This window comes from Choloepus didactylus, chromosome 2, assembly GCF_015220235.1.
Source record: "Choloepus didactylus isolate mChoDid1 chromosome 2, mChoDid1.pri, whole genome shotgun sequence".
NCBI classification, from domain to species: domain Eukaryota; kingdom Metazoa; phylum Chordata; class Mammalia; order Pilosa; family Megalonychidae; genus Choloepus; species Choloepus didactylus.
In genome coordinates this window covers 202,064,048-202,090,727 of record NC_051308.1, presented here as the reverse complement: position 1 = coordinate 202,090,727, position 26,680 = coordinate 202,064,048, and the positions used below count along the sequence as shown (strand labels likewise).

At 38.1% G+C, this 26,680-nt stretch overlaps 1 protein-coding gene across 7 annotated transcripts in view; it reads left to right on the top strand.

Moving 5' to 3' along the window:
- Positions 1-26,680, top strand: part of MAST2 (microtubule associated serine/threonine kinase 2) — a 330,440-nt gene that overhangs the window by 197,243 nt on the left and 106,517 nt on the right. Inside the window, exon 1 of one of the 7 annotated variants that reach the window (XM_037827343.1) lies at positions 11,167-11,276. The exons of the other annotated variants lie outside the window; for them this stretch is intronic. Coding sequence (XP_037683271.1) covers positions 11,182-11,276 — 95 coding nt within the window. The 5' untranslated portion in view covers positions 11,167-11,181. Of the gene's footprint in view, positions 1-11,166; positions 11,277-26,680 lie in introns of those variants that run through there. 7 annotated transcript variants of the gene reach the window in all.

The window sequence follows — 26,680 nt, the reverse complement described above, 5'->3', positions numbered from 1 at the left end:
GGTACTTTCTTTTATATTGAGATCTTTGGTCCATTTTGAGTTAATTTTTGTGTAGGGGGTGAGGTAGGGGTCCTCTTTCATTCTTTTGGATATGGCTATCCAACTCTCCCAGCCCCATTTGTTGAAAAGACCATTATGGCTCAGTTCGGTGACTTTGGGGGCCTTATCAAAGATCAGTCGGCCATAGATCTGAGGGTCTATCTCCGAATTCTCAATTCGATTCCATTGATCTATATGTCTATCTTTGTGCCAGTACCATGCTGTTTTGGCAACTGTGGCTTTATAATAAGCTTCAAAGTCAGGGAGTGTAAGTCCTCCCACTTCGTTTTTCTTTTTTAGAGTGTCTTTAGCAATTCGAGGCATCTTCCCTTTCCAAATAAATTTGATAACTAGCTTTTCCAAGTCTACAAAGTAGGTTGTTGGAATTTTGATTGGGATTGCATTGAATCTGTAGATGAGTTTGGGTAGAATTGACATCTTAATGACATTTAGCCTTCCTATCCATGAACATGGAATATTTTTCCATCTTTTAAGGTCCCCTTCTATTTCTTTTAGTAGAGTTATGTAGTTTTCTTTGTATAGGTCTTTTACATCTTTGGTTAAGTTTATTCCTAGGTACTTGATTTTTTTAGTTGCTATTGAAAATGGTATCTTTTTCTTGAGTGTCTCTTCAGTTTGTTCATTTCTAGCATATAGAAACATTACTGACTTATGTGCATTAATCTTGTATCCCGCTACTTTGCTAAATTTGTTTATTAGCTCTAGTAGCTGTATCGTCGATTTCTCAGGGTTTTCTAGATATAAGATCATATCGTCTGCAAACAATGACAGTTTTACTTCTTCTTTTCCAATTTGGATGCCTTTTATTTCTTTGTCTTGCCGGATTGCCCTGGCTAGCACTTCCAGCACAATGTTGAATAACAGTGGTGACAGCGGGCATCCTTGTCTTGTTCCTGATCTTAGAGGGAAGGCTTTCAGACTCTCACCATTGAGTACTATGCTGGCTGTGGGTTTTTCATATATGCTCTTTATCATTTTGAGGAAGTTTCCTTCAATTCCTACCTTTTGAAGTGTTTTTATCAAAAAGGGATGTTGGATTTTGTCAAATGCTTTTTCAGCATCTATTGAGATGATCAATTGATTTTTCCCTTTCGAGTTTTTAATGTGTTGTACTACATTGATTGTTTTTCTTATGTTGAACCATCCTTGCATGCCTGGAATGAACCCCACTTGGTCATGGTGTATGTTTTTTTTAATGTGTCTTTGGATTCGAATTGCAAGTATTTTGTTGAGGATTTTTGCATCTATATTCATTAGGGAGATTGGCCGGTAGTTTTCCTTTTTTGTAGCATCTTTGCCTGGTTTTGGTATTAGATTGATGTTAGCTTCATAAAATGAGTTAGGTAGTGTTCCATTTTCTTCAATGTTTTGAAAGAGTTTGAGTAAGATTGGTGTCAGTTCTTTCTGGAAGGTTTGGTAGAATTCCCCTGTGAAGCCATCTGGCCCTGGGCATTTATTTGTGGGAAGATTTTTGATGACTGATTGGATCTCTTTGCTTGTGATGGGTTGGTTGAGGTCTTCTATTTCTTGTCTGGTCAGTCTAGGTTGTTCATATGTTTCCAGGAAATTGTCCATTTCTTCTACATTATCCAGTTTGTTGCCATACAGTTGTTCATAATATCCTCTTATAATTTTTTTAATTTCTTCAGGATCTGCAGTTATGTCACCTTTTTCATTCTTTATTTTGTTTATATGGGTCTTCTCTCTTTTTGATTTTGTCAGTCTAGCTAGGGGCTTGTCAATCTTGTTGATCTTCTCAAAGAACCAACTTTTGGTGATATTTATCCTCTCTATTGTTTTTTTGTTCTCTATGTCATTTATTTCTGCTTTAATCCTTGTTATTTCTTTTCTTCTACTTGGTTTAGGATTGGTTTGCTGTTCATTTTCTAGCTTCTTCAGTTGATCCATTAGTTCTTTGATTTTGGCTCTTTCTTCCTTTTTAATATATGCGTTTAGTGCTATAAATTTCCCCCTCAGCACTGCTTTTGCTGCATCCCATAGGTTTTGGTATGTTGTGTTCTCTTTTTCATTCGTCTCTATATATTTAGCAATTTCTCTTGCTATTTCTTCTTTAACCCACTGATTGTTTAGGAGTGTGTTGTTTAACCTCCAGGTATTTGTGAATTTTCTAAGTCTCTGATGGTTATTGACTTCTAATTGTATTCCATTGTGGTCAGAGAATGTGCTTTGAATAATTTCAATCTTTTTAAATTTATTGAGGCTTGTTTTATGTCCCAGCATATGATCTATTCTGGAGAAAGTTCCATGAGCACTAGAAAAGTATGTGTATCCTGGTGATTTGGGATGTAATGTCCTGTATATGTCTGTTAAATCTAATTCATTTATCAGATTGTTTAGGTTTTCAGTTTCCTTGTTGGTCTTCTGTCTGGTTGATCTATGTATAGGAGAGAGTGATGTGTTGAAGTCTCCCACAATTATTGTGGAAACATCAATTGCTTCCTTTAGTTTTGCCAGTGTTTCTCTCATGTATTTTGTGGCACCTTGGTTGGGTGCATAGACATTTACGATTGTTATTTCTTCTTGCTGAATTGCCCCTTTTATTAGTATGTAGTGGCCTTCTTTGTCTTTCAAAACATCCCTGCATTTGAAGTCTATTTTATCTGAGATTAATATTGCTACACCTGCTTTCTTTTGGCTGTAGCTTGCATGAAATATTTTTTTCCATCCTTTCACTTTCAGTTTCTTTGTGTCCCTGTATCTAAGATGAGTCTCTTGTATGCAACATATTGATGGTTCATTTTTTTTGATCCATTCTGCGAATCTATATCTTTTAATTGGGGAGTTTAATCCATTTACATTCAACGTTATAACCGTGAAGGCATTTCTTGAATCGGCCATCTTATCCTTTGGTTTATGTTTGTCATATTTTTCCCCTCTGTCTATTAATATCCTTTATTGTCCCCATACCGAATCTCTTTAGTACTGAACCTTTCTCCAAGTCTCTCTGTCCTGTCTTTGTTTCTCTGTCTGTAGGGCTCCCTTTAGTATCTCCAGTAGGGCAGGTCTCTTGTTAGCAAATTCTCTCAGCATTTGTTTGTCTGTGAAAAATTTAAGCTCTCCCTCAAATTTGAAGGAGAGCTTTGCTGGATAAAGTATTCTTGGCTGGAAATTTTTCTCACTCAGAATTTTAAATATATCGTGCCACTGCCTTCTCGCCTCCATGGTGGCTGCTGAGTAGTCACTACTTAGTCTTATGCTGTTTCCTTTGTATGTGGTGAATTGCTTTTCTCTTGCTGCTTTCAGAACCTGCTCCTTCTCTTCTGTGTTTGACAGTGTGATCAGAATATGTCTCAGAGTGGGTTTATTTGGATTTATTCTATTTGGAGTTCGCTGAGCATTTATGATTCGTGTATTTATGTTGTTTAGAAGATTTGGGAAGTTTTCCCCAACAATTTCTTTGAATACTCTTCCTAGACCTTTACCCTTTTCTTCCCCTTCTGGGACACCAATGAGTCTTATATTTGGACGTTTCATATCATCTATCATATCCCTGAGGTCCATTTCGATTTTTTCAATTTTTTTCCCCATTCTTTCTTTTATGCTTTCATTTTCCATTCTGTCATCTTCGAGGTCACTGATTCGTTGTTCAACTTCCTCTAGTCTTGTACTATGAGCACCCAGAATCTTTTTAATTTGGTCAACAGTTTCTTTAATTTCCATAAGATCATCCATTTTTTTATTTAGTCTTGCAATGTCTTCTTTATGCTCTTCTAGGGTCTTCTTGATTTCCTTTATATCCCGTACTATGGTCTCATTGTTCATCCTTAGTTCTTTGAGTAGCTGCTCTAGGTGCTGTGTCTCTTCTGGTCTTTTGATTTGGGTGCTTGGGCTTGGGTTATCCATATCGTCTGGTTTTTTCATATGCTTTATAATTTTCTGTTGTTTTTGGCCTCGTGGCATTTGCTGAACTTGATAGGGTTCTTTTAGGGTTTGTAGACCTATTGAAGTCCTTATCTCTAATTTATCAGATCTACAGCTTCGTGGAGTACACTTTCTCTAACTAACCAGCAGGTGGCGTCCACGAGCCACCTGTTCTCCACAAGCCAGTTCTCCCCTGCTTAGCCTTTTTGGTGAGTGGGGGAGTGAGTCTTGTGGGGTCCAATTGGTGTACCAAGCTTGCGTGTGTAGTTGGTGTTGCCTGCCCTGTATGTGGGGCATGTTTCTGGGCAGTCGGGGAGGGGGGTGGCCCTAACAATCAAATCTCCCTGGTGATCCTAGAGTTTTAAAGCTGCTGCAATAGTATAATCCTTCAGTTCAGTCCTGCCACAGTTTGTCTCTGCCACTGACCCACAAGTCCTTGGTATTGGCGTATGGCTCCTGAGACTTGCAAGTGGGCCCCTCTTCCAGGCTGTGCACCCCGGGTTCTCTGTTGAGGGATGACTGTGCTATGTCACAGGTGAGTGCCGTCCCCCCAGGGCAGTTCTGGGCTGCTGGGCTGTGTAGGGAGGCTTCCAGTCTGCTCAAATGGTGGCTGAATGGGGCTTTGTTAATTCACACTGCTCCACCTTCCCAACTCTGGGACAATCAGCTGAGGTTGCAGGGAAGGCTAATGTCCACGCCCAGTTTTGTGGTGTGTGCCTGTTATTTGAAGCACTTCCGTCACACTGGGTTGTCTTGGGTAGCTCTGGGCTATGGGGCTGGTGATGGGCAGGAGTGTTTCCTGTCCACCAGGATGGTGGCTGTGAGCGGACACCCCCCTTTTCTTAGGAAGTTGTGGTGTTAAGTGAATTTTCTCAGCCACTGAATTATTGCCTTTTGTCTTAGAGCTCTCTTAGTTCTGCTCTTGACTTGACGTGCCCAAATTTAAAGTCTTTGAAGCTTTCTGTATTGGCCTTCTTAGCGTAATTGTTTTAGAAAAAGAAAAAAGGATTAAAAAAAAAAGAAAAGAAAAGAAAAAAAAGAAAAAAAAAAAAAAAGGGCCCTCCTCAGAGATCTAATGGGTTATTGAAATGCTAAGAGACAAAGCAACCAGGGCCATTAAGGAAAGGTGCACAGGGCAGAGAGATCGGCTTTTCTTCGGGATTTGCATATGCGCCTTAGGGCCTGAGCTCTGCCCTTCCCCTTTCTGTGTTCACCAGAACTCCAAAAATCCTCTGCTTTTATTTTGGAGTTTTTTGTGTTGTTTTTTTTTTTTTTTCTATGCCTGTCTCCTCTCTGCTGGGCTGGCTGCTCTCAGATTCTCTGGTGTCTGGTCTCAGTCTATCTATGGTTGGAGTCTGGATCAGTAGAATGAGTTTCCGATAAGAGCAGTCACTGCAGTTCTCCCTTCTCCTTCCCGGAGCTGACAGCCCCTCCTCCCACGGGACTGAGCCTGGCAGGGAGGGGCGCGGGTCCCCTGGCCGCAAAAACTTACAGATTTCGCTGATCTCAGCAGTTCCACATTTTCATGAGTGTTGTATGAAGTATGCCCAAAGACAGATTGCTCTGTGGTGTCCAGTCCACGCAGTTCCTGGCTTTCTACCTACTTTCCTGGAGGAGTAACTAAAACATACAGCTCACCAGTCTGCCATCTTGCCCCGCCTCCCAGGTGTTCATTTTATTATACTTTATATATATGTAAATTATATGTGCATATACTATGTGGTGTTTTATTTTTAATGTATGCAACATGTAGTTCTTTCTGTTACTGTCATTTTAGAAGTTTGTTTTGTAAAAATGTTCTAGTGATCAAGCTGTCCCCTTAGATTTTTGTAAAGGCTTTTTGGCTGACTTATGAAAGTTCACTGTGGTTTGGTATAAAGAGACTCAAGTTATGAATCAGAAAACTGAAGATCGTGATACATGCTTCTTCTTCATAAAGCTATTAGAAGTATCACTCAATATCTGTGATAGTGCTTCCTTTCTTATAGTTTTATTCTGAGGTGTATTATTTTTTAGAGTTCTTTTGAACATATTGAGTTGAATTTGGTAGCTGAGTAAGACAAAATAAGTGAAGTTCGGAAATTTTGGACTCTCTCAATTGTTATGCTTTTCCATGTAATGTAGTAGCTGCTTTAAAATGGGCAGGAATTTAAAAAGGGATTTCCAGAACATGTGTGCTACCTTGGCATTATTCAAAATACACACTCTTTCACTGATTAAGTAATTCCTCCGATGTCTCCAAATTAGTAAGTGGAAGTGTAGCATAGAAATTGTTGCCTAATCCAAGATCAAGATGATTTATACTATGTTTCCTTCTAAGAGCTTTATATAAAGTTTTAGTTCGTACGTTTGGGTCTTTGATCCATTTTGAGTTCATTCTTGTATGTGGGGTCCAAATTAATGCTTTTGCATGTGCTTATCCAGTTGTCCCGGCATCATTTGTTGGGAAGACTATTCTTTTTTCATTGAATGGTTGTCCTAGATTTTAACAAGATCACTTTGCCTGCTCAGATTGTAAGGAGGGCAGGGCTGAAAGCAGGGAAGTTAAATTACAATATCCAATCAAGATGATGGTAGCTTGGGCAGGGTGGTAGTAGCCAAGGTGGTAAGAAATGGTCGAATTCTGGAAAAGAGAGCTGGCAAGATTTGTTAATCTTTTAGTTTTCATATATGATGGATCAAGAGGAATTAAGGGTGACTGTATGGTTTTAGTGTTGAGTAGTTAGCTGGATGTAGTTGCCATTTACTGAGGGAAACAGGAACATAGAGAAGCAGGGTGTTTTTGTTTTGTTTTGTTTTGTTTTTGGTGGGAACAGGAGTAGAGGTTGCTGGAGAAATAAGGACTTGAAGGCTTGTTTGACATTCAAGAAGGAACATTGATTAGACAACTGGGTATATGAATCTGAATGTCAAGGGAATTGACAGCCTATAGATGATATTTAAAGCCATGAGATTGGACGAGATCATCTACTGAAATACTAGTCAAGTATGGTCAGTTGAGAGGTGATGGTCCATGAACTGTTTGTTTTCAGTCCACAATTATCAGTCTGCAATGCGTTAAGTACAGAAATTTAGAGTAAGCATTTGGAAACTTCTATATCAATTTGACATTTTTCCAGCCTTCAAGTATTTGATCATTTTTCTGATAATTCACTTTTATTGTATTTTGCTATGATTTTCAATGGATTGGAATTAGAAAAGCCATAGAGCTCTTTAGGGAGGAGAGCTAAATTCCAGTACAGGGCATGAGAACACTTTCATCCATGCTTGCCATGATAAGGGCTTTGTTGGGGCAAGTTGGTCATGAAAGTTCTTTTGGCCTGGCTCATACCATTTATTTAAGATATAACTTCCTGAAACTAAATCACTTCATTTTTAGAAAGCTATTGCATATTAAACCCATCTGGGTATTTTTTTTTATTTTAAAAAATTAAGTTAAAAAATCTGGTCTAGAACATCAGACCTAGAGGAGTTGATAACTTTATTGAAAGTGCACATGTCTGTGGAAGAAGAGCTGAAAGAAAAATGAAGCTCTAAAGTTATTTGTATTTGTTTATCCAAGCTATAGGAGTATTGCATTTTGCTTTTTCTTAATTGAAACAGCACGGAATCCCTTGCCTGGCTCTGCAGAGGGGGGCCTCGCCTTGGCAATTCCTTTCAAATAGGAATGTTTCTTTTGGTTGTGAATATCAGCACCAGTCCCTAGGCCCTGCTCTTGCAAGTTTGACATAATAGTGTTTTATGTTGACAGTTGTCCAGAAAGTTAAGATTTTCATTAGTAAACCCGTTACAACTGCAGGTAATTGCCTCCATGTTTCATAAAATGTCTTTGCTTTATTTCTTAGAGACTGCCAGCCTAGAGGTAAAGAATGGACTAGAGGACAGAAGTGGTAGCTGTCACACCTGTCTTGGTGTGTGTTTGTGTGTGTGTGTGTGGTGTGTGTGAGTGTGTGTATGTAAATATCGCAGGCCTTTATTCTTAGAGTCCTTGGGGATAGTAATCCTTTTGCACTGTTGGCTTATTCATTTGAGCAATGGGGTTGGATACCAGATAAAAGTAAATAAATGCCAATTGTGGGATTGAGAAAGCATTCTTGGTCCAAAAAGGGGAAGAGAAATGAAACAAAATAAAGTTTCAGTACCTGACAGATTTCAAATAGAGTAGAGAGGTCGTTCTGGAGGTTATTCTTATACATTATATATATATCCCTTTTTAGTTTTTAGTGTATTGGAATAGCTAGAAGGAAATACCTGAAACTGTTGAACTGCAGCCCAGTAGCCTTGATTCTTGAAGACAACTGTATAACTATATAGCTTGTAATGTTTGACTGTGTGGCTCCCACTCCCTTTATCCAATGTATGAACAGATGAGTAGAAAAATGAGGACAAAAAGTAAATGAATAATAGGGAGGGATGGGGGTGAGTGGGATGTTTTGGGTGTTCTTTTTTACTTTAATTTTTATTCTTATTTTTTGTGTTATGGTAATGAAAATGTTCAAAAACTGTGATGATGACGGCACAACTATATATGGTACTGTAAACAATTGATTGTACACTGTGGGTGATTGTATGGTTTGTGAATGTATCTCCATAAAATTGAATTAATAAAAGATTTAAGAATTAAAAAAAAGTCAGTGCCCCTATTATATGCTTTCTCATAACGACTTCCCTTGTAACATTATTCCTGTTGCAATTTGGAATTTATTTGTGGGATTATTTGTAACAATATCTATCTCCCCAATATATTGTGTGCTGGACATCAAAAGTATCTGTGTATCTTTCCTCATTTTTATCACCAGAACCTAGTATGGTACTGGCATTATAGGACACAATCATCAAATATCTTTTAATAAATGAATGTTATAGAAAAAAAAAGTAAATGCCAAGTGTCTGCAATTCTAGGCAATAGGCAAGGAGTTGTTCCTACGCTCAAGGATGTGATGTGTCAAGCTTCATTCCTGGGAAACTGACAACAGTGTCATGTACTCTCCCACTCTGATGCATATTGATGGCATTTGCCTGGATAAATGCTTCTGGAAAATGTGCTAAAAAGAGATACCACCTGCTATGCACAGTAAACCCTCTGTGTGTTATCAGTGGTGCCTGATGCAGGGCTTTAGTTTCTCTGAGTCTTTGAAAATCAGAGAATTTTAGTACCTTCAGGGATGTCAAGGCCAAAGTAATAGCTTTGTATTAAATTTAAGAACCTGTCTTTTTTTTTATTGGGTTTCTATAGGAGATGATTTCACATGGATTCTTTACCTCTCCAGTGGAAAGGCAGGACAGGGTTTGGCAGGGATGGAGCATTGGAATTTGTAGGGGTCAGCAAGGATAGAACAATAATCATCCCTAATTTCCCCAATGGAACCTATTTTTTTGTTTCTTTTTGTTTAAAAAAAAATGAATGTGGTATACATAGGAGCTGAAAATCCTTGAGAGCCCCTTTTTGTTATTGTTATGTTGAGAATGGCTGTTGTTATGGTAATTATCTCTACATTTATTTCTCTAAACCTCACAACTGACAATTCAGTATAATTTTCTTGAATGTCTCAGAGACATCTCAAGTTCAGCATTTTTAAAACTGAAATCATTTTTCAGAAAAACCTGTTTGTCCTTTCTTGGTCTCTAGCTTACTAAATGGCACCACTTTCTCAAGCTAGAAAATTTGTTAGTTTTGTTACCTTCCTCTTCCTCATACCCACATTTTATCAATCACCAAGTGTTTTCTATCATACCTCTCAAGTAACTCTTAATTTCCTCTACTTCTTTGTATGATCGTTGCTATCATATTGTCCAAGCCATTGTAATCTCTTGCCTCTGCTGCCACTATAACCTCCTAACTGGTCTTCCTTTGTCTAACATTGCTCACGTCCAGTCCCCCATCCAGCATACAACAGAGAAGGCTTTTTAGAATGCAGAGTCGATTATTAGACTTTTATTTAAACTCTTTCAGTGAATTTTTTATTTCTCTTAGGATCACACCTGATCGTCTTGCCATGGTCCATAAAACTATCTGCATGATCTGATTCCTGTCTTTATCTCCATATTTTGCACCGTATGTTCCCTATGCCTGGAATGTTCTTTCCTCCTTCTATACCTTTCTAGCGCCTACTTATCTTTTAAATCTCAGTTTATATCTCATTTCCTCATGAAAGGTTTTTCTGCCCAAACCCTGATATTACTAGACTGGGTTGAGTCTCCCAGAACATTTCTTCATTAAACCCTGTACTTTTCCTTCATAACCCTTATAGCAACTGTAAATAAAGAATTGTGAGATTATTTGCCTGTCTTCTCCCACTGGATGGTAAGCTTTATTAGGTTAGGACCACATTGTATGGTACAACCCTCCATCCCTCCAGGGCCTAGTATAGAGTTTAACACACAGTAGGCAATCATTTAGGTTTGTTCCTAATGTTTATGTGGAATGAACAAGAATACACATGTAGATATAAATATTAAGGAGTTTTAAATCAAGCTAACCAAATGTGAAATAAAGTATGTTCAATCTTCCTACCTTGAGAAATACAGTTGCATAATAACAAAAAAAATGTTTAAAGCTATCAATTTTTAAAATATGAGTACATGTTAAATATTTTATTTAACTCATTATTAATAAGGAAACCAGGCAAATGTTATAATTAATTCAAAGGAGAAGTAAAAGAAGCCCAAATTCATATGGAGAAGTGAAAGAAGCCTAAATTCATATGGAGAAGTGAAAGAAGCACAAATTCATATGGTGTAAAGGAAGGTTGAATTGAATTTAGAAATGGTTAGGAAACTAGATTTTTCCATGGGGAGGAGAGGTCAATTGATTGTCCACTTTACAGAATTTGTTTGCATGTCTCTAGGCAAGAATTATTTTACATTTCTATTTTATTTGTTTATTTTGTTGCCTTTGAGCTATTTGTAAAATAGCTCAAAGGCAATAAAAGGCTAGAATCAGATAACCTAGAAGAGTGTCTAACAAGAATGCATAGTTTTCCATTGGAGACACCCAGTAATTGGTTTCACCTTCTACCTTTTCATCTGAAATAAAAAGAAATACTATTCTTGATCACATAACAAGGCTAGTCTCATTAGTTCTGGCTTTATTATTTCCATAGGTTGTAGCAAGAATGTTAACTTACATATAGGCCTTCTTGAATTTGCTTTGCTGGAAAATGTTATAAAAAATCTCAGATTGGACTTTTAAAAGCCTCTGTTAATTTTATTTCGTGACTAGGAAACCAAGCAGAGAGGATGAATTTCTTTCTTCTTGAGGTCCCCTGCCAGGAAGTGATTTTCCTTACCACCTGTAAAAGAAAGTACAAAGCCAGTTTTCCTGACACTGCTTTGTAAGTATTGGCTCCATAAAGCCAACCATAGTTTCTTAAAAGTGGTTTGTCATCTGATTAAATGAATATCATTCTGAAATATGACATTCCGGGCAAGGCCTTGGATTCATAACCATTTTCTCCAATTATATTCTGATAAAAAAGAAAAACAGATTCTTATTGAACCTATTCAAATAACTATATTGCAGTGAAAAGTAAGGAGATTCAGTAAGAGTATCTTAATTCTGGAGGGTCAGTGAGAATCGGATATGATTTAGGAATGTTTCATTTTATAAAAGCAAAGGCTTTCCAAGAAGGAAGAGAAAGGGCTTCCTTATACATCCAGAAAATAGGTGTTGAAACAATATTACAAACAAAGAACTACCCGTCACCCCTCATCAATTCATTTGGTGTAATTAATTCTCATTTCCATGGATCTTGAGTTAATAATCGGCCTCTAGGCTAAAAAGAGTTCTGGAAATTCTGATTCAGTCCACTGGAATGGCCTGGAAGTTGTCCAGTTGTTCAAGCAATGCCATCAGAAGTCTGTACCCAAGAGTCTGTTCTTTGAAGTGTCAGTGGCTTGAAATACCTGCCACAGTCCTTTCCCACAGGGCTCTGAGAAGATCCTTCTTTCTTTAAGATACAAACTCTGGCTTCTAGTCAATTGCAGAGCCTTCAGGCAAGCAAAAGGGTAAAACAAAAATAGCTGTGGTATTGATAGGTTTTAAATGTGAAAGATCTTATGACAGTTCTTAGTAAGAAAATGCAACTGACAAGGTAAATTAGATTGTTTCTTTGGCATGCAAACTAGGAATAGTAAATAGTCCAAAAAACTTTTAGACAAAATATCTCTAAGGGTAGTTATTTTCAAAGACAGTGTTACATTTGATTTATAAAACATGGATGTGATACCAGACAAAGGCGGTAGATTTCTGCCCAATGCATTCAAATGACCGATTCCTGAGACACTGGGGTTTTAGAGGGAAAGAGTTTTATTGTATTAAGAGATGGGCAGATTTTAGGATAAAGAACACAGTGACTCCAGATGATGTAATTAGAGGTGATCTAATTATTGAGCAAGCACAGATTGATTACGTGCTTTGTCATAGAAAGTATGTAAGAAAATGGCTACCTAAATATGATGATGGGTGTGATTTTTATTACTATAATATGGTACAGGTCACTTATAGGTTAAAGTCTAAGCTACTGCACATGTTAGGTGGGCCCGTTTTGGTTAGATCCAGTTTTGGTTATCAAGATAACTTTGGAATTGAGGTGGGTTAATTCTGGGCTGACCCAAGGCCCTTTATTAATAAACATTAGGGGCTGTTTTTAACTATCATAAAACTTTAACGTCAAAAAACTGGATAAAGTGGGTACAAGTAAAGGGCAGTCACAAAGATTTTGCAATCACAGGGGCACAAGGTAAAGGCTATACAATCATCAGAGATCAAGGCAGCTGGATTACAGTTCGAAGATTTCAATATTTTGCCCTGTCTACTCTAATATACCAGAAAGTAGAAAGTAAAACTTATGTAATGATTCAGTAATCATAATCATCACTTAAATCTTAACTTCTCAGTTACAGATGAACATAATTTTTAAACAGGAAAAATTCTTTATGTATATCATATAATAATCTTGACATAATACATGTAATATATGAAGAGTACACTAAGAATATCAAGTAAGGAGATTCATTGAATCTGGAATAAGTTCTAGACATCTGTATTTTTATAAAATTCCATTGGCCTTAGAAGAAGCCAGATTCAAAATTTAAAAGTAGGATTGTCACCAAGTAAGCATTTTAAAAAATAACGAAAATTGTGTACAGTTACACTATGTTGTTGCCTGATATCTGGCAGCACCATCAGGACTCACACAGAACCAAATTATGGACATTGAGGGCATTGACTAAATCTCTAGGAACATCCCATAAATCATATAATTTCACAAGTATTTATATCAATACCATTTTACCTGTACATATTTAAGTGAGGGAAGGCAGAGCATCTCTTCTGATTTGATAGGTCTTCCCATGAAATTCATTCATAGTAACATATCACAAAAACTTAAATCATTTCAGTAACAAAAGTTAAGTACAAAATCCCATCAAAATCAGTTTAGGCTTGGTCAGTCCTAAGGCATAATTCCCCTCTAGCTGTGGATCTGTGAACCTAGAACAAGTTATGTGCTTCCAATATACAAAGGAGAGACATTCATAGGATGAACATTTCCATTGCCATAAGGAGAAACAGTAAGGAAAACAGGGTTAACAGGAGCAAAACAGTTCCTAAAACCCACAGGACAAACTCCATTAGATTTTGGTACCAGAGAAGTAGGGTGCTTTTGCTGCTGAGTTTGCAAATACCAAACATGTTGGAATGGCTTTTCAAATGGATAAGGGGAAGATTCTGGAAGAATTGTGAGGAGCTTGATAGAAAAGGCCAAACTGCTTTAAAGAGACTGTTTGTGGAAATATGGACTCTAAAGATACTTCTGATGAGGACTTGAGCAGAAATGATGAATGTGTTGTTGCAAACTGGAAGAAAGGTGATCCTTGTTTTAAAGTGGCACAAAATTTGGCAAAATTGAGTCCTGGTGTCAGATGGAAGGAAGAATCTGGAAGCAACAACCTGGAATACTTAGCTGAGGAGATCTCCAGACTACGTGTGGAGGACATATCCTGGCTTCTCCTTGCAGCTTATGGTAAAATGCGAGCAGAGAGAGATAAACTTAGAACTGAACTCTTGGATTCAAAGAGACCAGAAGCTGATCGCTTTGAAAATTACAAGCTTCCAGTGGGTGGAATCCCAGAAGCTACAGCCCAGTGTGAGGATATAACCAAACATGGAACCCCACTCCTGGTACCAAAATCTGTCCTAGTTTGCTAATGCTGGAGAATGCAAAACACCAGAGATGGATAGGCCTTTATAAAACGGGGGTTTATTTCACTACACAATTACAGTCTTAAGGCCACAAAGCGTCCAAGGCAACACATCAGCAACCGGGCACCTTCACCGGAGGATGGCCAATGGCATCCCGAAAACCTTTGCTAGCTAGGAAGGCAGCTGGCATCTGCTCCAAAGCTCTGGCCTCAAAACGGCTTTCTCCCAGGACGTTCCTCTCTAGCAAGCTTGCTTCTCTTCAAAACATCACTCCCAGCTGCACTCTCTTTCCTCCCCCCGAGTCAGCTCATTTATATAGCTCCACCGATAAGGGCCCACCCTGAATGGGCGGGGCCACGCCTCCATGGGAACATCTCATCAGAATCATTGCCCACAGCTGGGTGGGGCACATTCCAAGCAAATCCAACCATCACCAAAACGCCTGCCCCACACAAGACCACAAAGATAATGGCATTTGGGGGACGCAACACACTCAAACCGGCACAATGGCCTATCAAAATTGAATAAACTTTGCTACCATATTAACCATTTCATAGCTTTTCAGACTCAGATGTCATAAACCATGGGAAACCAAACTCACTTTCCAAGTTTTCTCATTCATTATTCTCCTGTTTGGGATAAATTTATATTTCACTTGAGAACAAGGTCAGATTGAATTTTACAGTAATACTGAGATGTTATAAGCACACAATTCAAAATGTTCCTCAGCTGCCATGTGCTGCTACTATGAATCCTGAGCTAAATTATGAGTACCTTCAGAACTATGAATTGGGACAGAAAAAAGTTATGGATGTTTGGCACCACTAGGAAACAGTAATTTTGTTGGGCGAGAAATGTATTATATTCATGCTGAGAGGAATGATTTGACAGGTTAATTTGTCTTTTTGCTTGCCTAAGACCTTGTGCTGTTCAAATTTTCTGTACTCTGAGGCAGTGTTCTCTCTGAAGTTTGCAGTGACACAACCCTTAAACCTTCACAGCATTCTTACACAGTTGCCTTTTTTTTTCTTTAAGGACATAGGAAGAAGGTTATGGCCAAGTGTTTTCCTAGATTCTGAACAGTGTTAGTCACAAGAATGGATTTTTAGGGTTCCACTTTGCCATAGTCACAAGAATGGATTTTTAGGGTTCCACTTTGCCAATGCTCAGTGCCAGATCCCAAGTAACAGAGGCAACCCCATTCCTTAGTGAATTTATTTAGTCTGTGTGTGCATTATTTTGTGGACCTCTAAAGTGAGAAGCCACAGCAGAAGGCCTTTCTTGCCTGGCTGTAAGGGTGGCAATGCAGTCAATAAATAGTTGAGGTATGAATGATTAAGAAAAGGTGGATGTTTCATTTGTCATACTGCAGATTGTTGAATGTTGTCACCAGCCCCAGGGAAATGTTAGGGCTTCCTAGTGCTGACAAAGCCCGGAGATTATTGGCACAAATGAATTCTAATGCCAGTATGTTTAAACAAAGTGCTCAGTGTGGCGATACGTTAAACCCTAGGAGTCAAACTCATGTCTTCTTTGGTAAGGACGTAAGCTATGACTCTTATTCTTTAAAAAGGAAACAAATATTTTCTGACTTTGGTATTAAAGAAACTCCATCATCTCCCCCCACCCTGCCCACCACTTATTATTGTAGAGGAAGCTAGAGAGAAATCCATTTCCTGTTGTGATAGTCTTCTACCAGAAAGTATTATAACACAGTGGTTCATAACATTGATTCAAGAGATAGACTGTTTCAGTTCTTCTGCCTAGTGTAATTAAGATGTAGGGTAAATAGGTACAGGCATATTGAGGTAAGGGTTCTATTTCATTGTTTCCTGTTTTTAAAAAAAGTGTTGGCCCTGACTTCCTAAATTGATTTCATGTTCTACTAAAGAGTTGTGCTCTGCAGTTTAAAATTATTAATTGTACTAATCTTTTGAATGCTGCCTTAGAAAAGCAGTTTGATGTACTTTGTCACCTAGATGGATGAGCGTAGCCCATCAGAGTCGGCAGGTGCTCTGAAGCAGGGGACTAAGACTTTTGCTTCCTCTTTGGCTCCCTGGCTGCCAGTATCTAGCTGCACAGTTTATTTGATCACTTGGCTTTCTTCAGGCCAGGCTGTTTCCTCAGATGGTTTCTTAGGTAGATAGACTCACCTCCTCTATAATAATAGCTAACGTGTCTATAGTACTTCCTTTGTGCTAGACACTTCTGTTCTACATACGTTAATCCTCACCACAATCTATGTATTAAGTACTGTAATTATCTCCATTTTACAAATGAGTAAACTGAAGCATTCAGAAGTTAGGTAGCTTACCCTTCAATAGAGTTCTTCTGCACCTTACTTAATGTCTTCTGTACTGCCTGCCATGTAAACAATTTCATTGATAGTTACTGGACAAAATTAAACTGAATAGTTTACTGGACTTATTTTCTTAACTTTCTTTATGGCTTTTCTCATCCCAAGTTATTAAAGTAGTTAAAGAGTAATAGAAATTGAATTTAAAATGGCATTGAACTTTGTTTGGAATAGAGTTTACTTAATTGGTTCAATTCATAATTTGAATAATAAGTATGCTTTGAAAGCTAATATTAAGGCCCTGTCATTCTTCACCAGGCCTGGGTTTGATGATGAATAATGTTGCAGAACTGCCTACGTATTCTTATCTCATTAACTTACCAATTTGGGATTCTTAATATGCTCTTTGTTCCTATTCCCTGCCCATTGCAGCAGCTGTTCTAGCCTGGCTTACACCTCCTGGGTTGATAGTATTTCTGTCACAGTGTGAGTTTTCAAGTTGGTATGTATAATTTCTGCCAGAGTATTCACTGCTGCCAGGTCTCAGGAGGTTGCAACCGATTTGTGGAGAAGGGAATTTGGTGCTTGTCACTGAGGACGGAATGAGGTGCTCTCTGTGGCTCGGATTTGTTGCAGGCTGAGTGTGAATGATGTCAGGCAGATCAGGGGACAGCTGATTCATTTGGACCTGGGACGTCTCACTCTGCCTCACTGCGCCTTCTGAGCTCTTAGGTCTTTTTTGAGGGGTTCTGAATATCATGTTTTTAAAGTAAAATAGTTTAATTTTTCTCTTAAGTTTGGGAAGCCTCTGTAAGTGTCTTCTGGCTGACAGACTGCCTACCCCTTTTGTGAGAGAACTCCCTGCAGAGACACCAGTGTGAGAGAGCAAGAACTTGAGTAGTCAGGACAATGATGAAACGGAGGAGAGAGAGACTGGGAGCACCATGCCTGCGGATTCAGTAAGGAGGCTGGGGTCTGTGACTGGAAACTGACAGATGTCAGGAAAAGAGCTAATGCCAACTAACACAGCTTCATTGGCTTCAATAAAGACTCTGCTTTGGAGTTGCCTGTTAGGAGGAGGGCTGAGCTGGCTTCATTAATTCAAGGTCAAAACAATGGTCCCTGGCAGAGGTATATTGGATTTCTAATTCTGAAAATGGAGTTGGAAGTCATTTTAAGGGTTACTAAGTACTTGGGGAACTGAGTTAACAATCAGGATAGATTTTTCCTGCCTTGAAAGCAAATGCTTATTTAAAGGTGGTGTCAGTGCTACAAATACAATCCTTATAAATGTGAGAAACAAATGGAAATTAAAATATCTCCACCTTTGACTTGAGAGGGTATTTTATTCCTGTCCCTGGCTTGTCAGCTTAGGACCTCAGATCTGTCCTTGCAAATGCAGGCCTGGGTCCTTCAGAGGGTGACCTGAATTTTATTTCTATGTGCTTTATTGGGTGAGGATTTCAAAGGCGGGGAATGGAAGAAGGCTTCCACTTCAGGGTGACTTTTCCAGGCACTCAGGCTTATTTGATGATGGAGTGCTGAATGAATTGATCAGCAAGTTAGGGAACCAGGGAATGAAGCAGCCTAGAATTCATCCCATGTGAATTACCTATTTCGAAGTACCTTTGCTTAACTCATAGTATGGAGGATGTACACTTCAGATTTTCTTCCCCTATTGCTTATTGAAATAGACAAATAGAGAGGCTTCTTCTGTGGGCTCACCTTGGGCCGTTGGCCTTCAGTGTTCATGAATGTTCATTGATTAAATTAGACATATCTTGGAACAAATCCCATCATTGTAGGATTGTCATACTTTAAAAAAACTTTTTATTCCCATACTGAGACAAAAAAGTAAAAGACCATAGAAAAGAAGCCTCAGGAACTAAAATGTCTTTTAAAGTGAAGGTGACTTGTTAGTAAAGTTGAAGTTGTTTTATTGAATTTATAATTTAAGAAAGCATAAATGATATTAAAAACAAACAAACAAAGAACCAGTCTCTCCAAATGTTGGTACAGTGACTCTGAATTTAGATTAGGAAAATTCCCCCTAAAGAGCTATTAAATAATTTGCAAATCACCTTTCCTTTTTCAAATAATCCTTTTTAGACTCTAGCCCTAGTATAAAATCATTTTGCAGAGTGGTAGTTAGGAGCAAAAAGAAAACAGGATTTGGTTTTCATAGATTTTTATAATCCCAATTATATATTCCTCAGAATGGCTAAACTTTATTTTATGTGATAAGATTTAAGACTGCAAAATTTTGCCTAAGCAATATTACTCAGGTTAACAAGTCCTAAATATCTTATTGTTTGTTCTAATTAGCTCTAGCTTTCATATATACTAGGGAACTTATTGGGGAAATAGTTCAAAAATATTTCTTTAGAAAGTGTAATCTCTTTTTGAAAGTGAGGAATTAATCCCAAATTAATGTTTTTACTTCTTGTGATTTTTAAAATAAGTTTAGTTTGTGGAAATTTGGACATTCCTGTAATTTTAAATAGCTATCTGCCCTCTCCTTTCCTATCATTATTTCCCCATATTGGATGCTCATCTGAGAAATAAGCTGAAGCAAACTAGAGGGAAGATTTCCTCTTAATTACTTATGTAGTTAAGCACAACTAGTATGTCACCATACCCACATTTTAAACAATCAGCAATAACATAGGAAACTAACATCATTTTGAATCAGAGGAGATCCTAATATAAGTAATTTTTTTAACCTTGGAAATAAAATATTGTAGTTAAATATGGTATTTGTATGGAAAGTCATCCCAATGTTAGAGCAAACTAAATTCTGTGAATTTGTGTGTTATTGTTAATCATCTGTACCAGAACTGCCAATAATCAACAAATTAGAACTCTGTATTTGCCACCTGTTTTCAATCTAATGATTTTATTTATCTAATAGTCTTCATGAAAACTTAACATATTAAAGGATTAGATTGTTTGGGAAGGAGAAAGTGATAGGGAAAACTAAAATTTAAGTAGAAGCACAATTTGTTATGCAGACTTAAGTGACTTTTTATATACTCATAAGGCAAAAGTTAGCTAATTAAGTTGGTACAGTTGTAGATGTATGCATATTTTTCTAGAAAGTTTTAGTTAGTCATTGAACATGAAATATTACCTGTTGCTTGCTAATTGATAGTTGTAGTAAATGTGCAGTGTTGGGCTTATCCAGAATCCAATTTAAATACTTTGAAAATCCAAAACGTAAATTTTGGGTTTAATTCTATGGACTAAGTTTTAGTCTCTACTGTAATTGTATGCCAACATTGAAAATTAAGTATGCTATTTGAAAATAGTTTTTGACCTTTTACTTTTTTTTAACTTCTTGCTAAAATTACCCACTTTGAATATGTTTCTTTTCGGTTGAGAAATTATCACTGACTCTGTTTTTTTCCTACTGTGGTGCCTTGTCAGAATCTCTACTCTTTGCCGAGGAGCTGAAGTAAACCAGCATATGTTTTCACCCACATCGGCTCCATACCTATCCCTCATTAAGGTCCCATTTAGTGCTGATTGTGCTCCAGCTACTTCTCCTCTTGCCTTTTTCCTGAACCCACAAGCCCACAGCAATCCTGGCAGCCCCTGTTCCAGCCGCCCACTGCAGTGGAGGTAAGGAAACCTGCTGGGACGTGAATGGGGGCCTGACCTAATAGGCCTGATCAGTAAACCCTGTACCTCATTCCTTCATAATGGAGAGAAGCTGAGTAAGTACCAAGGCCCCAGCTCAGACAAGAGTAAAAGGAATTTCACGGATCTTGGTTACATTCAAAATTTCAGTAGAAAGTAGTTAGCATGTCAGTATTTACAGAGTTGTATGCCCATCCTGATTGTTGGGGAGCCCTGTGGCCATCCCATAGGGAGAAGCATAGCATGATAGAATGCTATAGGTCTTTAGAGTCTTAATAGTCCAAACCCCACATTTTAGACAGTAGGAAAATTTGAATACAAAACAGGTTGTGATTTGTTCAAATTGATGAAAATAGTCCTCCCCCTATTTCTTCTTGTCTTCCTTTTCATATATTCAACATTATTTGAGTGCGTACAAGGGCCTAGACACCATTCTAGGCATTGAGAACATATCCATGAACGTGAAGAGATAAAGTCCCTGCCCTCAGGGGACAGACAAGTTCATGAGTAAATATAGAACAATGGCCATAAGTGCCACTGAGAAAAATAAAGTAGGCTAAGGAGAGTAGGGAATGTGGGGCCAGGTTTTGCCATTTTATATAAGATGGTCAGGTAGGTCCTCAGTGGTAAGTTGACATATGAGTAAAGACCTGAAGGAAGTCATAGAGCCAGAATGGGAGATACCTGAATGGAAGAGTGTTGCCGGTGAGGCCAGTGAGGCTGGTGTGGAATAACTTAGATGGTAAGTGGTGGGAAATGAGATCTGAGATATAGTGGAAAATCAGATTAAAGAGAACATTAAAGACTATTGTAAGAACTTTTGCTTTTATGCTGAGATGAGAAGTCATTAGAGGATTGGAAGAATTTCATGATTCTAAGATCTAGCTTAGATCTAACTATTGCTAGAAGGGTACTGACATAATCTAGCTAAGAGACAATAGTTATTTGAACCCAGTGTGGTACAAGTGGTAAGAAGTGGTCAGATTTTGGATAAAGAATTGATAGATTTTATTGATGGATTACATGAAGAGTTTGAGAAAAAGATGAGTTAGGGATGACTTCAGATTTTGGACTGAACAGCTTGAAAATCAGAGTTACTGGGAAATTGCAAGAGATAACTAATTAGGTGTTCAGTTAGAAATATTTGAGGTCTGGGCTTAAAGATACATGATTAGAAATGGTTGGCATTTAGGTAGTATATAAAGCCATTAGATTTATGAGATAGTCCAGTGAGTGACTACTGATAGAGAAGAGGTGTCCAAGGATTGAACCCTGGGACAACCTGACTTTTAGAGGTTGAGGAGACAATGAGGAACTAGCAAAGGAGAAACTGAAAAGGAATAAGCTATTCAGGAAGGAGAAGAACCAAGAGAATGGTATAATGGAAGCCAGTTGAAAAAAATTTTTTTAAGAAAAGATGTGATTAATCAATAGGTATTTATCAAGCTTTTAGTTAGGAAAAATGTAGCCTGGAAAACTGAAATTTAAGTCGAAGCATAATTTGTTATACAGATTCAAGTGACATTATTTGATTTAAGCTCTTACAAGTGCAAATGAGGCAGTGTTGTTCTGACCAGGGACTGACTCTTACCTGAAATTACCCCTTCCAGAAGTACTAGTTCTTAGTGTATGAGGCTGAGAAAGAATGTAAGTTGGGTAGCACCGACAGCCTGAGGTGTTCCCAGTCTTGGGACTTGGCTTGAAGTTGTATTTCTTGGTGCCTATGGTCTCAGGATCCCCACCCTGGAGCAATGTCTTGCAGCTTGAGGGGAAAAAATTTGTTAAATGCCATGTTTTTTTCTAGATTTGTTCAGATGTCTGGTAACTGTATCAGTGTTTCATTCCATTCTTCTTTTGTTTCTATCCCAGGTAAAGTACTAGTTCAGTGATATGGCAAGGTGATTTTACCTTATTGTTTGCTGGGTATTTTTGTATTTCTTTAAATGTTCTCGAGCTTTGTTCTGGGAAGTAGTTTGATCCTTCTGAGGTTTGTTAGGTGGGAGCAGAGCAACATTTGAGGCTGCTTTTCTCTTACTAATGGGGCAATACCGTCTGAGTACTCTATTCGATGCCCCATGTTTTATGTGATTTTTCCCCTCTGGATGGTGGGAACATGAACTGTTCCTGGCTCTGTGTGAGCTCCAGAGAATGTTTCACCTGCTTTTGTTTTTGGATGGTGTTCCAGTTTGCTAATGCTGCCATTTTGCAAAACACCAGAAATGGATTGACTTTTAGAAAGGGGGTTTATTTGGTTACAGGGTTACTGTGTTAAGGCCATGAAGTGTCCAAGGTGAGGCATCAACAATAGGATACCTTCACTGGAGAAAGGCCATTGGCATCCGGAGAAACCTCTGTTAGCTGGGAAGGCATGTGGCTGGCATCTGCATGCTCCCAGGTTGCGTTTCAAAATGGCGTCCTCCAAAATGTTAGCTTTCAATGGCCATCTTCAAAAATGTGTCCCTTGGCTGCAGCACCTCCTTCTGTCTGTGAACACTTTTATAGGACTCCAGTGATTCAATTAAGACCCACCCTAAATGGGTGGGGTAACATCTCCATGGAAATTATCCAATCAAAGGTCTTGCCCACAGTTGATTGAGTCACATCTCCATGGAAACACTCAATCAAAGGATTCCAACCTAATCAACACTAAATACATCTGCCCACACAAGATTGCATCAAAGAACATGGCGTTTGGGGGGTGGGGAGCACAATACATCCCAACTGGCGCAGAGGTTTCCTTACCCACATGTGCTCATCTGTACTCAGCTGAAAACTCAAGAGAAACCTTTCACAGATCTCCAGAGCTCTTTGTGCCTCTCTCTCCTCTCTGGTACTCTGCCTTGCAAATTCTAGCCACTTTTGCCTTCCCAAATTCTCAATTCTGTCTTCTCAACTCAGGGAGACTGCCAGGCTCTGTTTGGGTACCTGCTCCCTGTGTTGCTGCCTGGACAGGTTTTCCAGGGAGTAAGCTGGGGCAATGGTAGGGCTTACCTTGTTTGTTTATCTTCTTCCAGGGTTGAAAAACTTGCTTCACATATTTTGTCTGCTTTTTTTAGTTTTTAAACAAGGGTAAATCTGGCCTCTGTTTCTCCACGATGGTAAGAAGCAGAAGTCCAGTCTTCCTAATATTTTGAACACATGCTTATGTTATCCAAAGCAAAGAATGGCCCATGAGATTTTTGGTTATTAATTCACATGTAAGATAAACTCATTAGGAGTAGGTCAGAGTCTTTATTTTAATTGATTTATCTTGGTTAGTCAAGAAAAGTTGAGAAATGGAACGACAAAAGAATACGTTTACTGTGTACTAGACATTGTATCAAGCCTGTTTAATCCTTAAAGGACCCTGATGAGGTGAATAATACAAGTGAGTCCATTTTAATGATGAAGTGCACAATCCAAGTAAATCTATTTTCAGATAAAGACACTGGCACAGAGAGGAAGAAATAAGCAGTAAAACTGGTGATAAATATCATCTGGTGACCTTCCTTTCGGAGGGCCTCTTGTAGCAGCTTCCCTTTGGTGACCTGGCTGCCAGAGGAGGGAGGGGCCAGTGCTAATCTTGATTACCTCAGGGGCCAGAGTCAGTCCCTTCCATGATCTTGGTAGATAGGATAGGTTCAGGTCTAGATTACTGCTTTTGGAGAACTAGCACATGATTTTCAATGGTAGATTCTTGACATTGAAGATTTAATTTTCATGGCTTTGATTATTTGTTGATGCTTATATATTTTCATTTTTTTTGAGGTATATCTTCAGGACAAATTCCTGGGGCTGGGACTGCTGAGTCAATGATAAATGCATGTGTAGGTTTATTATGTAGGTTTATTAGATATTTGTTAGATGTTTGTTAGATGTTTCCCTCTATAATGGTTATACCATTTCACATTCCCACGAGCAGTATATGAGAATGTCTGTTTGCTCACAGCCTCGCCAACAGTGTGTATTGTCAAAGTTTTAAGTTTTTGCCAATCTGATGGGTGAGAAATGGTATCTCAGTGTAGTTTACATTTGTATTTCTTTTATGAATGAAATTGAACATCTCTTCATGTGTTTAAGGGATGGGGCAGACTATATTGAGTTTTTTAGTCAGATTAAAGGACCAGTGGACAATGGAGCTAAAGTGAACAAATCCTTAACTTTCCCATTGATCTTTTGTCCATTTTGTTTGTGATAGTTGAGTTTGGTCTCTGTCAAGTGCCTTGGCTGACTGTGCAGGCTTCAGAGCTAGAGTTATATCCCCTACTCCTGGGCCCAGGCTTTGCTATTCAGGTGAGGATGATTTAATTTCAGTTCTCAGTTGCTGCTCTTAGAATAGGGAACCACAAGCGCAAGGCAGATAGTTTAACGTACTTTGCAATGGGAAAGCCTACTCAGCATTCCAGGAAGAGAGTATTGACATTCCCAAGACAGAGCTCTCTGGAAAGCCCATTGTTTTCTTAGATAGTGAGGCCTTTCTGTTTTGTCATTTTTGAATTTTCCTTCCAGGTGTTCCAGGAAACAGCTTGTGTTTCATATTTTATAACATTTTAAAACTGAAGTGTTATATTCCTTTGGTTTGCATATCATGATTATTTATGAATTCTAATTTACTTTTGTAAGCTCCTCTGTCAATACTGAGCTTAGAGATAAGCAGCAATTTCTTTTTTTTAATTGTGTTTTCTAGGATTTATAAAAGACAAAGAAAATGTGTTCCTTGAGGAAAAAATGTTGCTTAAGAGTGAAGGATTTATTTCCCAACTTAATGTGGAGGAAATTTAATCTTCTAGGAAAATTGTGTTAGATTCATTTATTCATTAGTTCGATTGCATACTAGGCCCTCCCAGGGAGAATAGGTCCAAATTGGCAGGAGGAAAGTTCCCAGCTTGTGGTGGAATAAAAGCAAAGAGAGAATGTTTTTTTATCCAGTAAGCTTTCAGCTTTCAACCATCTTCACCTTTTTTGTAGCCATTCCCAGAACTTTTCAAGTGATTGCTCTGGCTTTAGCAGAAATATTTTTTAGAAATCATTTCAAAATTGCAAGAATGGCTCAAAGAGCTTTTCTTCCCTCACCAGAGGTCAACAAATTACAGCCCTTAGGGCACATGTGACCTGCAGACTGTGTTTGTACAGCCCATAGGGTAAGAATGGTTTTTGTATTTTTAAAGTATATAAAAACAAACAAACCAAAAAAACCTAAGGAGTATGTGACAGAGACTACATGTGGCTTTGCAAAGCCTAAAATATTTACGTATTATCTGACCCTTTAGAGAGCAAGTTTGCCACCCTCCTGTCCTGACCCATTTGCAGATCACTTCCTAACATAATATCCCATCACTCCTGAATACTTTAGTGTGTATTTCCTATAGACATTTTCATAACCGCAAGATAGCCATTAAAATGGGGAAAATTAAATTTGATTAATACCACCATCTAACCCATAAGCTCAATTCATATTTTGCCAAATGTCTCAATAAAGTCCCTTACAAAAAGAAAAAAAAAAAAAGAATCTAGTCCAGGATCATGTGTTACCATCTTCTTGTTATTTCTCTTTAATCTCCTTCAATCTCCAACAGTTCTGCAGTCTTTTCTCAACTTTCATGACCTGACACTTTTGAAGATTATAGGTCAGTTATTTGACAGAATATCCTTCAGTTTGAGATGGTCTGATATTTCCTCGTGATTAGAGTCAGGTTATGCATCTTTGGCAGGAATATCACAAAAGTGAAAAAAAAGCTGTGTTCTTCTCGTTGCATGCTCTCAGTAGGCTTTCATATTGTCCCATTACTGTGAAGGTAATCTTGATCACTCAATTAAGGTGGTCTCTGTCAGGTTTCTTAGCTGTAAAGTTACTCTTTCCCCTTTGTAATTAATAAGTATTTTGTGGGAAGGTTTTTGAAATTATGTAAATATCCCTCTCTTCATTAAAATTTTAATCCGCTATTTTAACATCCATTGCCGCTCCTTGGCTAAATTATTATACTGCGGTGGTTTTCTAATTCTATCTTTCTTTCCACATTCATCAGTTGGCATTCCACTGTAAGGAAAAACTTTCTTCCCTCATTTATTTTTTTAGTATCAGCATGAACTCAGATTATAATGGTTTCTAACCTGTTGGTATCATTATTACGATGTTCAAGTTGTACTGTGCTTGGTCAGGAGGAATCCTTGTTGGCTTCCATGTCTTTTTTACATGTTTCCATCATTCTTTGAGCACTTCCTAACTTTCTGGCCCAATAAGATGTTCCCGGCTGGCTTATTTTGTACCTTCCCTGCCTTGGTTCTCGAATTAGCCATTTCTCTGAGGAGCATGATTCCTTTTAGTGGAGAATGAATAATATTTAAAAGTCAAAATATGGATGTTAGGCATGTTTACTCACAATTGAATTCACTGTTCCCAGGCATCCTCAGTGGACAGAACTAGGGAATGTATGCGTATAACACATACATATATATCTTTATTTATTTCTAGATTTTTATATATTGAAAACCATAAGTTCACATTGATTTCTTCAATCCAGTTGTAGTTCATTCTAGTTTTCTCATTTCCATAGTCTTAACTTCCTTCTTTGACAATGAGAAGCCTGACTCTCATTATCCTTGACATCTTTGTTTATTTG